General features: G+C 47.8%; 1 protein-coding gene across 1 annotated transcript in view; it reads left to right on the plus strand.

Moving 5' to 3' along the window:
• Positions 1–13,323, plus strand: part of LOC125431906 (myosin phosphatase Rho interacting protein) — an 82,944-nt gene that overhangs the window by 46,206 nt on the left and 23,415 nt on the right. The window contains exons 9-12 of the mRNA XM_048495098.1: positions 5,748–5,804; positions 6,070–6,138; positions 6,563–6,652; positions 7,491–7,600. Of these exons, the coding sequence (XP_048351055.1) occupies positions 5,748–5,804; positions 6,070–6,138; positions 6,563–6,652; positions 7,491–7,600 (326 nt within the window). The remainder of the gene's footprint in view (positions 1–5,747; positions 5,805–6,069; positions 6,139–6,562; positions 6,653–7,490; positions 7,601–13,323) is intronic.

The raw sequence follows: 13,323 nt of genomic DNA on the forward strand, positions 1-13,323 counted from the left end.
ATTGCTCAGCTGTCAGAGTTTTAATGCTAACCATTTGACTGGGGCAAAGGAACCGTGCGACTGCCAAGGAAGAATCTGGTTTTCTGACTTTTTAAAAGTGGATCGGGAGTTTGGTTGATGCCGCAGCGAAACCTGTGTGTGTGTGTGTGGTGATTTACTACCATCTTCCTGTCTAATTTCTTGCCTTGATCTGTTTCAACGTTCTTCCGGCAAGCACACTAGTCTTATCTCGAGTTTATCGACAGGCAGATCTTCCCGTCCCTGGAGAGAGAGCTTGAACCACAGTTTCCTTGGCAGCAGGGCGAACGTGCGACCTTTTCACATGAAATATTCTTTTGTGTGCACAAATCCTGCCACGCAAGATAAGCATTTTCCACTCGAATGATACTCCTGAGGAAGGCGGGGCTTTAGGCCAGAGGACCAAGCAACGGTGCCTTATTCAGTTACTGGGAACGGAGATATTCTGAAGAAAGCCTGCTCATATTCATGAGGGTTTTTAACTATCAGTTGGTAGTATTCCTCTTTCAGTGCAGCTATTTAGATTTCTGGTTGTTTCCAGCGTAGTATAGTGGCTAACAGTGTTGTGGGAAGCCCGCTTTGAGCTGGTCACGCCATGCTTGGTTCAGCACCTGGGCCTTGCTTGGGCTAGAAATGTATTTCTGTATCTACAGTGCGATCCTTCTTCTCATTATTATTTAATACATTTTATTAGTTTTGTATCCTGCCCCATCCCCGAAGGGCTCTGGGTGGGTTACAACGTATTGTAAAAACAATGTACAACTGTAAAATACAAACCCCAATTAAAAACTTTAAAACCAATTAATACATTATTGCAATAACGCTGGTTAGTAGATGATATAAATCAATCCATTCCACCGTTTCCGCCCCTCCTCCCCTCCCCCCCCCAGACCAAAAGATGTTCTAGTATATTTGATCAGTCCGGCTGGCTAGTTGGGAAAGGCCTGGTGGGACAGCCACGGCTGGCAGCCCCTGGGCACAACGTTGAATGTGTGAATGTATGTCCTTCTCCAGCAAAGCAGTGTAGCAGCATTGAGTAATTTGGAAGACTCGTATTGGATAGCATGCTTTGTGGTAGGGCATGCCCGCCTGTGAGTTATCCTTGTGATTGGGTGATGTGGTCTGGTACACAGCAGTGTGAATTTGGGTAGGCAGATTTGAAGAAGAAGAGTTGGAAGAAGAGTTGGATTTATATCCCCCCTTTTTCTCCTGTAAGGAGACTCAAAGGGGCTTACAATCTCCTTTCCCTCCCCCCACCCCACAACAAACACCCTGTGAGGTAGGTGCGGCTGAGAGAGCTCAGAAGAACTGTGACTAGCCCAAGGTCACCCAGCTGGCGTGTGTGGGAGTGTGGACAGATTTATAGAGGAGAAGTCGATCTATGGCTACCAGTGTTGCTCCTCCTTGATCTGAGCTTGCAAATGCCTTAGCAGACCAGGTGCTCGGGAGCAGCAGCAGCAGCAGGCCATTGCTTTCACATCCTGCATGTGAGCTCTCAAAGGCACCTGGTGGGCCACTGTGAGGAGCAGAGTGCTGGACTAGAGGGACTCTGGTCTGATCCAGCTGGCTCTTTCTTATGTTCTTATGAGTTCAAGGCTAATCTGAATTCCCCAGATAAGCCTCCACAGCTCAAGCAGCAGAGCGGGGAATCAAACCTTGTCCCTCCAGATTAGAGTACACCTGCTCTTAACCACTATGCCACTGCTGCTCCCTTGCATTCGCTTGCATTCGCTTTCAGCCAAGGAACGGCTGATAGGCAGGTGTTAACCTTTAGGGGTGCCACAGAATCCCCTTCTTTCATGCCAGGCGTTCCGCACAGATGAAAGGGATGCTTTTTCGAGGTCTGTCCTCATAGTAAGCCGAGCTACTTCGCAGAGGAGCTGGGAAGTTGGCCTGAAAACTGACACCGGTTCAGTGACCGGAACTGGCAGAGCTTTCTTTCCTAACCATTCAGATCCTTCTGGATCCAACGGCTTTGTGCGGATATGCTGTGTAGCATCTGGTGGGTCTCTGCCACAGGGGATGTAATTACATCTCTTGGAGAAGAAACTGACTATTCCCACACCTGTATCATCTTCACTCTGTGTAGCAATTTGGGAACATTGTTCAGATATCCTTGCGGGGTGCGTGAGGCTATTGCTTCCTAAAAACAGGAAATAATCCTTTCCATTTTGATGAGAAAGAGGAGATGATGGCTCTCTTTAAGTATTTGAAAGGCTGTCCCTTAGAGGAGGTCACAGGAGTTGTTCCTGTGAGCAGCAGAGGATAGGACTCACATAATGGGTTTAAATTATGATTGAAGAGATGTCAAGTGGACATTAGGAAGAATATTGTTATAGTTCGAGTAATTCAGCAGTGAAACCAGCTGCCTGGGGAAGAAGAAGAAGAGTTTGGATTTATATTCCCCCCCCCCTTTCTCTCCTGTATGGAGACTCAAAGGGGCTTACAATCTCCTTTCCCTTCCCTCCCCCCCCACAACAAACACCCTGTGAGGTGGGTGGAGCTGAGAGAGCTCCGAAGAACTGTGACTAGCCCAAGGTCACCCAGCTGGCATGTGTTGGAGCGCACAAGCTAATCTGGTTCACCAGATAAGCCTCCAAAGCTCAATTAAGCCTGGTTCTCCAGATTAGAATGCACCTGCTCTTAACCACTATGCCACTGGTATGCAGAGGTTTCGCAGGCTAGGATCTCCAAACTGAAGGGTGATAAGCTCTTCTGCGAGGTATCGTGTTATGGGGGACCCGTGTTGGGGGGCACAGCGCCTGGGAGGCTCCCGAGTACGGCAGCCATTCTGCTTGGAAAGGGGTCTCTCACGTGCAACTGACCTTTCCTTCCCAAATGTGGTTTCGGAGAAAACCGCTGAGGTTGCAAGACCTCCTGGCTCCAATGTGTACATGCAAATGCCAATTCCCCTGCTCAAATCCCCCTGTGCTCTTTGCCCTGTTTGTTTTTCCTCTTGTAAACTGTCAATAAAAGGGCTTGGGGGGGAAACAGGACAGCAGAGTTGCCCCCTGCATCTCTCACTGGCCGAAACAACATGCTGACTCCGTTGCTGTAAGACTACAGACCCGGGTTGGTTGCAAGCGAATGCAACCTGGCTAGATTGGATGAGGGCCATTGAGCTCAGCAAGGACTACCGTTCTTTGGTGCAGCTGCATGCTGCAAATCGTGCGTGTGTGGGCCAGCCAAAAAAACCCTCTGGAATGTCTCTCAGGAGCCTGAATCAGACTTCCTTGACGCGTTGGGGAAGGTCTGCGTTCCGGCCTTTGGTTTTGCACCGTGACGGAGCCTGATTCATTTGCATTCAGCAGGCTGGTCTGCCCTGTCATATTTGCTGACGTTTTCCCTCCCGGCTCACTCACTAACAGCCCTGACTGTTGGCCCCCAAACGGTCAGGTTTCTTCTGAACGGCAGGCACGACCAGATGCCGAAAACCTCTTCACCCACCCACCCCCGCCCCAGCTCAGAGTGTATTTTGAGTCCTCGTAAATAGGAACTTGGATCCCACCGCCCAGCGTGACTGCTAGTTGGCAGCTGTGCCCGGCCAGGTTTATAAATAAAAGCCGGGGGAATGGAGAAAAAAAAGGGGGGGGGGGTTGTACGTTGTCAGATGAGCAAGAAGCTGCATGGATAAGGTAGGCGAGATATAGATGAATGTGTTTTGGAATTGCTGGCTACACTCAGCTGTTTTGAGGAAGGGATGGCCCCCGCTGTCCAGTACATCTGGGTTTCTCCGTTGTTAAGCTTATCGCCTCTATGCAAGCCACGAGGCATGGATCCGCACTTGCTCGTTGGCCAGAGCAGGTTTGCTGATCCTGCGCATTCCCTTTCTGGGAAAGGGTTTCCTCTTCTTCCCCTCCAAGCAGATGCAAGCAGCACTTGATATTGTACGGTTTGCAGCCTCTCCAGTATCCAAAGAAGCAGATAAAGCTATGGTAGTAATTTGGCAAACTTTTTGATGCCTAGAAGAAGAAGAGTCGGATTTATATCCCCCTTTCTATCCTATATGGAGACTCAAAGGGGGCTTACAAGCTCCTTTCCCTTCCCCTCCCCACAGCAAACACCCTGTGAGGTAGGTGGGGCTGACAGAGCTCCAAAGAACTGTGACTAGCCCAAGGTCACCCAGCTGGCATGTGTTGGCGTGCCCAAGCTAATCTGGTTCTCCAGATAAGCCTCCGCACCTCAAGTGGCAGAGCGGGGAATGAAACCCGGTTCTCCAGATTAGAGGGCACCTGCTCTTAACCACTACACCACCAACATTGTTCTCCCTCCTCTGCTTTCTCACAACATCCCTGTGAAGTAGGCCTGGCTAAGGGTTTGTTTCATCGCTGTGAGCTTCCATGGTAGAAAACTGACTGTTTTTGACCTGTTTTGGTGGCAGTGACAGGTTTTTTTTTAATTTAAAAAAGCAGCCGTTTGACATTTATTTATCTTTGTACTTATTTCATGTCCACCACCAAAGTCCCTGGGTGGGGTACATTAGTGAAACATCACAAAACAATCATAAAGGCACGACATCACTGAAATAACATCAATGATAGAACTGGCACGGACAGACCCCCTTTTCCCGGCACTATCTGTGGCGTGTGGGTACATCCTCTCCACAGATTAAGGCAGGAGCCGAATTCATCTTCAGAGTTTGTAGGGATCTGGGGCCCCTAACCTTTTTGAGTACGTGGACATCTTTGTGGATGTCTTGGCATCACTGCAAAATGGCTGCCACAAAATGGCTCCTACAAAATGGCTCCCACTGGAGGCGGAGCCTGATATAAAATAGCTGCCACCAGGGGTGTATCTTGAGGGGGTGGGAAGGTCTCACGACCCAGGTGCCACTCGCCTCAGTCACATGGGGGGGCACATTTGGCTGCCCCTTCCCTCCCAGCCTCTGCTTGTGTGGCCCGCTGCCGGCCATAGCTTACCTTCAGTCATACCATATAGATCCGTGTGCTCTGACGGCAGCTACTGCCAAAGCCACCTTATTAAAAATCCTCAGCACCCATCAAATTTCCAAAGGCCAATCAGAAGCCTTGCTGGGCAAAAGTCCCACCTGGGTGTAAAGTTACTGCTTAGCCTTGGAAGGTTTTCGTCTGACAAGGTTGGCGGGACATGCAGATTGGGGAGTGTTTCTAGTATCTGTAGTTTCTAGTATCTGTATCTCCTGTTTCTTTTGCCTGTCTGTGTGAAACTGTTTCAAAGTGGTTTTCGGATGGGAACTACAGGTGTTTATCTAACTTTGGCGGGAACTGGTGGGGAGCCCGTAAAAGAGGCTGTTCGAACATTGGGAGGTCAGTTCCCGCATTGCTTGTGATCGACTAAGAATGCCAGCTCAATAAAGAACTTGAAAAGTTACTTTTGGCCTGGACTTTACTGGTTCCTTACACTGGGCCTGCCTACTTTATAGTCTCGGCTGGCACCATGGTGCCCATGGGCTCCATGTTGGGGACCTTTGATGTAGTTGGCAATTGGGAGTAAAGATTTGGATTCCACTTCTCACTGGGCCCATTTTTTTTTTCTGAATGACCTTGGGGGCCAGCCACTCTCTCAGCCAACCCCACCTTGCAGGGTTGTTGTGAGGAATAGAAGGGAAGAGTAGAGACCCTCCAAATGTCCACGTGGAGGAAGCACAATGTTCAAAACACGTGAATATGCTGGGCCTTGTTGGAAAGGTTTCTCCCTGTCTGGGTTCCGTCAAGGAGTAAAAAGATCTTTTTGTTTTTTTTCCTTTGCAGCCCGACTTACTGAACTTCAAAAAAGGATGGTTGACCAAGCAGTACAAAGACGGGCAGGTAAATCTCACCTGAAATCCCACCACCTGAACTGGCTGTTAAATTATTTGAATCCAACCACTGGGCAGGGCCACGCCCCGAGCCCCATCCCTGAGCGCAGGGCGCACAGGGGTGGGGCGCTCGGAGAAGGAGTTGTCTCCGGGCACTATTCCCACCTATATGTCTCTGATGGTGGGCAGCTGGCTCCCTCCTCCCAACAATGCAGGTAACCCATATTTCAGAAGACGCCTGTTCACAAATTGGCCTATTTTGTTTGTTTTCGCAGTGGAAGAAACACTGGTTTGTGTTGACGGATCAAAGCCTCAGATATTATCGGGACTCAGTGGCGGAGGAGGTAGGTGATAGCCGATGCTTGCGGTTCTGGTTCTATGTATTGTCTAAGGCTTTCACGGCCAGAATTACTAGGGCGTTGTGGGTTTTCCGGGTTGTATGGCCGTGTTCCAGTAGCATTCTCTCCTGACGTTGCGCCTGCACCTGTGGCTGGCATCTTCAGAGGATCCTCAGAGGATGCCAGCAACAGATGTAGGCGAAATGTCTGGAGAGAATGCTACTGTAACGCAGCCATACAACCCGGAAAACCCTCAACACCCTGGTTCTGGTTCTGTTTGTCTCAGACATGGGAATCCTGCTGGCAGATCCTTGAGAATCCTGATTCTTCTTCATACTCTCTCGGGCAGCTTGCCAAAGACCAGAGGATGTTGGTGGAGCATTTCTGGCTTTTCTTACACATTTCCCCCCCATGTGGTATCCCCCTGCAGGCGGCTGATCTTGATGGAGAGATTGACTTGTCCACGTGCTTCGATGTGACGGAATATCCAGTCCAGAGGAACTATGGCTTCCAGATCCATGTAAGAGAACCTTGGAGGACAGAATGGGCAATGTACTCAGGATGGAGGTGGTAGCTAATGGGGTGGAAATAGCAATCGCCTCTTGGCAAACCTGCCAGGCCCTGTCTCTTTATATCGGGGGGTCCCCAATCTTTTTCAGCCTGGGGGCAACTTTGGTGTTCCAACTTCCAACACAGGGTGGTGAGCATCACCACAAAATGGCCACTGTGGAAGGTGGAGCCATACACAAAGGACACCCAAGTATAGGGCACAAGTGGAGTAATGTTGAAAAAAATATTCCAGGAAAGATTAGTGAGAGAGAATGAAACCAGAAGCCGTGAGGCACAATGTGCATAGGTTAAAGTGTGAGACTAGGACCTGGGAAACTTGGGTTCAAATCCCAACGCTTGCCGTGGAAACTTGCTGGATGATCTTGGGCTAGTCACATACTCTCAGCCCAGATCCTGGCTAGTTATTTGGATGGGAGACCTTGAAGGAATACCAGGGGCACGAGGCAAGCAATGGCAAGCCACCTCTGAACAACTCTTGTCTTGAAAACGCCATAAATCGGCTGTGATTTGATGGCAAAAAGGGGAAAAAAATCAGAGGAACCGAAAGTGCTTTTCAGAGTTCGAAAGATTCTTAGAATGGATTTATGTTGATGAATCCCTTTGAGGACCTTTAAATCTTTAAATGCATTCTGGGAAGGAGATACCATGTTCTCTACAAACTCTTCTGAAAATGCACTCAGCGATACCTGTCAAATATATTGAAAATAATAAAGCCCGTTCCCCTTTGGAGTGGCCAGTGAGACCAGCATCCTCTCTGCCCCTGATGTTCTTCTTCTCCGTTCACGCAGACAAAAGAAGGAGAGTTCACCCTCTCCGCCATGACTTCTGGGATTCGCCGGAACTGGATCCAGACGATTATGAAGCACGTGCGTCCCACAACCGCTCCAGACGTGACCAGGTAAGAGATGAGGAATGCTGTCCATGCCTCTTTTCTGAGCCGGTTCATTTCCAAACTACATCTCATTCCTTTCCCCTCTCCTCGGAAGCTAACTTGGGCTAGTTTTTGTTTTCACCAGAGACATGTGACTGTTGGTTCAAAAACAGGGCGGTTAACAAAAAAAAGACCAGTTCAACAAATACTGCAAAACCTTTCAACTTCATTGTAATGCAAAAGTTTTGAAAGAAACCTGCCAGCAGTGGACAGAAGTTTTGAAAGAGGATCCTTGCCTGAAATTGTTAGACTGGAACGATATACGGAAGCCGAAAAAGAGGAGGGAGACACCTAAAAATTATATTAGGGGAAGCTAAATTAAAATTGTAATAAGTCCAAATAAAAGCTGTTAGGTTTCCTTTCCTTCCAGTTCCTGATTCATTCCCCCTTGGGCATTTTTCCCCCAAGGAAAGGTGCCATGTTGAAATTAACCCTTAAAAATCAGCTACCTGTCTTGCATATTGAGCTCCCTTTACAGGCACGAGCTGTATCCAGTTCCCTGATTTCTCTGAGCTTATTCTCAGGCTGTTCCTGGATAAAATAGTCCATGAAACACAAAGGCTTGTTGGACTTACTCAGGCTGGGCCTAATACAAGCATTCAGTCACCTACGATATGCAAATAACCACCATTCCAAATGAGAAGTTGGCGTGATAAAAGAATACACTTAATTCATCTGAAAAGCTAACTAAAATATCAGTAAGGCAATGGACAGAATTAAATAGTTTCAGGATTTTGGTCCCATGTCTTCATACCCATGGAATTATTTTGCCAGTCTGCTTGCCCAGCCCTAAAAAGAGTTTTATCAGGTGGCTGTCTGCCGAGTGGATCGGAAAGATAGTCACAATCTGAGCTAACATATTTGCTGCAACGCAGCATATGTCTTAAAGGAAAACAGAAAACAGGTAGCAGATTCAACACCTTGCACTCCATGGGGATGTCACCTTTGCTCGCATGGGAGCAAAGGCGTATCTGTCAGAGGGACATGGGATATCACATGTCCCCGGGTGCATGGCGTCCAATAACGTGGGGTGCATGGCGTCCAATAACGCTGGGGTTAGGTTGCGCTCACCGGCTCCGGGCAGTAGACCTAGGTGTCCATTCCAGGTGGTAGACCTAGATGCCGTCTCTGGATGGTAGACCTGGGCGTTGTCGTTGGCTCCGGACTGTGGGCCTGGGCATCTGGCTGGCTGCAGGCGGTAGATCGGGGGGGCAGAAAACTCAGATTCCCCGGGGCTCCATTTTCCCTAGATATGCCTCTGCATGGGAGTCCCCTATATCTGCCTCTTTGCTCTGCTGAAGGGAGCAGGTTAAAACGGTCTTCGGAGAATACAATTAGCAGGAACCGCGAGACCAGATGAACAGGCACAAAACCCAAGGTTTCTATCGTACTTCTGTGCATAGCTGATGTTCCCTTCTCCCAAGCTAACACAGTAATGGCAACCCAGAGAAACATTTGATTCATTCCCCCTTGGGGAATTCATTCATTCATTCCCTACTTGGGGAAGGAGGTCTTGTTCGCTTCTTTTCTGACCCTGTTTGCTTCTTCCCGGCGGCTGCTTCTGGGGACAGCCCTTTTGCTTTGACAGTCGGGGATTCGAAAAAGCAGCCTGCGAAAAACCGGAAGCGCCTATTGCAGAAAAACCAGAGGTGCCTACGGCTTCCCCCACCCCCGGCCCATTTTGTGTGCTTCTGGATCCTCTTCTCTCTCCTCATCCCTCCGTCTGTTTAATTTCCATGCGTTCCCAGGAAAAGCTTCTCTTTGAAACTATCCGTGCTGAAGCCCAGGTTGGAAAACTGTGTTCTCTCCTGTATTAACGTTTTGTGGTTTGTATATCTTGTGATTCACTGCATGCCCCCCCCCTCCCACTCTTTTTCTGCACTTTGGAGGGGTCGGAAAGTCCTGCTTTTCTGCTTAAAAAAGAAACAACAACTGTAGGGGGGGGGCGTGTTGATGAAAAGGAACAGCAGCTCTTGACTGGTGGTTGTGGGTTTTCCAGGCTGTGTGGCTGTGGTCTGGTAGACCTTGTTTCTATGTGGCCAGCATCTTCAGAGGTGTATCACAGACTTCTCTCTGTTACAGACTTCTCTCTCTGATATACCTCTGAAGGTAACGAACCAGAAATTGCACTAGCGTGCCAATGAGAAATCAGGAATGGAATGGCTCAGTTGGCACACTAAGCTCGGACCTTCTAAATATTACAATACACTCTAAATTTAACATCCACTTTTGTGTGTGTGAATAATTCAATCATATTTACAATGTATCCTATAAACCCATTTTACACATCTATACGTTATAATGATCACAGAATACGTAAATCACACAAGCATCAATAATCCGTAACTTATGCTCTATTAAGTGCAAATACATATCTTATCAATATAAAGTGCCAGGGCTGAAAATGGAATAATTGGGACCCAAATTCATGGAAAAAAATTCCAGTTTGTTCTACCATATTCATCAAAAATTCATATGCACTTCATAGAGCATAAGTTACGGATTATTGATGCTTGTGTGATTTACGTATTCTGTGAATTATAACGCATAGATGTGTAAAATGGGTGTATGGGATACATTGTAAATATAACTGAATTATTCACACACAAAAAAGTGGATGTTAAATTTAGAGTGTATTGTAATATTTAGAAGGTCCGAGCTTAGTGTGCCAACTGATCCGTTCCATTCCTGGCACCTCTGAAGATGCCAGCCACAGATGCAGGCGAAACGTTAGGCACAAGATCCGCCAGACCAGGGCTGGGGAATGCTTTCTGTTTCCTGAGAGCGATGTGGCGTTTTTCAAATGTGACTTGTGAGCAGCTATCTCCGTGAGAGGTTGCTGGACACTTTATGGCACCATCTCTGTATTTGCTTTGGAGGCTTGTGAATCGTTTCCCCGCAATTAGGCTTCGTGATTGTAATGGAACGTTCCCACGTCGAAACCACGTCCCATAAAAAGCCACTCCCGGTTTATGGGGAGGTGTGTGTGTGTGTTTTGCGGAGGCGGCAGTTGAAAGTTCAGGAAGATTCTGTGGCTGTGGGGTGGAATCTTCCAGGCCAAAGAATGGCGCTTCTTGAGAACCAGGATGGTGTAGTGGTTAAGAGCAGGTGCACTCTACTTTGGAGAACCGGGTTTGATTCCCTGCTCTGCCACTTGAGCTGTGGAAGTTTATTCTGGTGAACCAGATTAGCTTGTGCACTCCAACACACGCCAGCTGGGTGACCTTGGGCAAGTCACAGTTCTCTCAGAATTCTCTTTGTTGTGGGGAGGGGGAAGGAAAAGGAGTTTGTAAGCCCCTTTGAGTCTCCTTACAGGAAAGAAAGGGGGGGTATAAAGTGTACAGGATCATACAGTTACAAGATTTATACGACTGTCTTTTCTGCTCTCTCCCACCACTAACTGAGACCCTATGTGGATAACAGTCTCCGCATCCTTACTGGGTGAAAGATATACATTAATTATTATAAATTTAAAAGGAATCCAATTTAGCACAGGCAGGAAACATGGCTAGCTGAATTTTCAGCTCAGTTTTAACTAAAATAGCTAAACCCGCTTGATATCTTCCCACGGGATTCTCTTTAAAAGCAATCAATGAATTCTGCTGCACTCAGCCATAGGCCTTGACCATCTGCAACACGTGAAGAAGCTGAAGCCTGTATTCTGCATACTAAAAATTAAATCTGCTAAAATCCGTATAATACTTAATTGATCAGTTGCAGCCCTCTTGAAGATTCTTCATATAGTCAAATATATAAACCAGAGAGTACCTTCTAACTGCCTACTGCATCCACAGTGTACGTTAATTGTAAGCCAGGCAAAAGAAAACAGTTTGGTGGTTTTGGTGGTTAGGTTTGGTGGCCCTCAGAAACTGTGCGGTGATTTCTGCGGTCCATTAAGTGGCTCAAGACATTCAGGCTGCACCACTGGATCAAACCTTTTGTCCATTTACTTATTTCTTAGCAGGCATCTTACTTGACGCATCCAGGTAGTATATGATAGGCAAGGAGCTTGAAAAGATGGTCTCGCAAGGATCTCCGTAGTTTCCCTTTTACCAGTATAATCATCTTTGTGGTATTTACTATAGTCTCTTAAAGCCAGCGTGGTGTAGTGGTTAAGATCAGGTGCACTCTAATCTGGAGGAACCGGGTTTGATTCCCCACTCTGCCACTCGAACTGTGGAGGTTTATCTGGTGAACCAGTTAAACTTGTGCACTCCAACACACGCCAGCTGGATGACCTTGGGCTACTCCAAGCCCCACCCACCTCACAGGGTGTTTGTTGTGTGTATGTGGGGGGGGGGGGGAGAAAGGAGATTGTAAGCCCCTCTGAGTCTCCTTATAGGAGAGAAAGCGGGGGGGATATAAATCCAAATTCTTCCACTGGCTCCTGCAGAAGGTGTTGTCATCCAGGGTACATTTTCCCCCACTTCAGTAATCTCATCCTTTCAGTTTCTTCTGTAGATTCCAGTAAAAGTGTTCTATTTCTCTGCAAACAGAGGTCAGGTGAAACTAACAGAGCTCGAAGGATTCTCTCTGCCCATTTCCCACTCTGCAGGAACTTCACGGCAGAACCTCTGGCTAGCTTTGATGTGTTCTTGTTTGCAAAAGGCCGTCTAGCTGCTGCAAGGTGACAAACTGCGCATTTCTGTCAGGTTCTGTTCCCCGGGCTGGATGGCTCTCTGTTCTCTGTATGAGCCCGAACGAGGTTCTGGCTTTTCTCGTTTGTTTTCGGTCCAGTTTGCAAACCTGCATGCTAAAAGTCGGCATGTGTCTGCTTCTGTTTCGAGGCCTTGTCTGGCGGCTCCTGTTGAGGCTCTCGCTGGAACTCGTTTACTTTTGCCTGTTTGCTGCCTCTATCCTGCACTTGCTTGCTGTCCCGGCGTCTGCTTTGGCCCTTTGGAGTCTCTGCAACTTCTTCGGGGACAAGCGTCCGCTTATATTGGGCCCAGTGCTGATGCCTGTCTTGTAGTGGTAGCGTCTTAAGTGTTCTGTCTCCTGGCGTGGACCTGACATGTTGACGGATTGCAACCTGGCAGGGGACTTTTCGAACAAGACGGTTTCCTTACCACGCATCTCGGAGATGTGTGCACTTGGGGGGTTTATACTATTTATTTATTTATTTATTGAATTTGTATGCCACCCTAGAACAGGGAACTGCAACCTGCGGCTCTCCAGATTCTTCATGGACTACAAATCCCATCAGCCCCAATTGCCATGCTGGCAGGGGCTGATGGGATTTGTAGTCCATGAACATCTGGAGAGCCGCAGGTTGCAGACCCCTGCACTAGAATGATCCCTTCATTTCCATTCTACATTGGTGCATCTTGACAAAATGAATCACTTTAAAATCATCTACGGCCCCTTCCGCACACGCAAAATAATGCATTTTCAAACCACTTTCACAATTGTTTGCAAGTGGATTTTGCTATTCTGCACAGTTTCAAAGAGCACTGAAAGCAGTTTGAAAGTGCATTATTCTGCATGTGCAGAATGAGCCTGAATTGGGCCAAACCACCTTTTTGTCACGGAAGTTTAGAGCCGCTAGCAGGTGGGGGCAGGACTATATTTTCTACGGCTCTGATTGTTGATGGTAGCTTCGGTCACTTGGAGATGGGGTGTTGTGTGGCATTGGCTACATCAGCGTGTCACTCTTCGAAAGAAGGCTGACTTTGGTCTGGTTCCATTGACCG

Source organism: Sphaerodactylus townsendi, linkage group LG04 (assembly GCF_021028975.2).
Source record: "Sphaerodactylus townsendi isolate TG3544 linkage group LG04, MPM_Stown_v2.3, whole genome shotgun sequence".
Taxonomy (NCBI): Eukaryota; Metazoa; Chordata; class Lepidosauria; order Squamata; family Sphaerodactylidae; genus Sphaerodactylus; species Sphaerodactylus townsendi.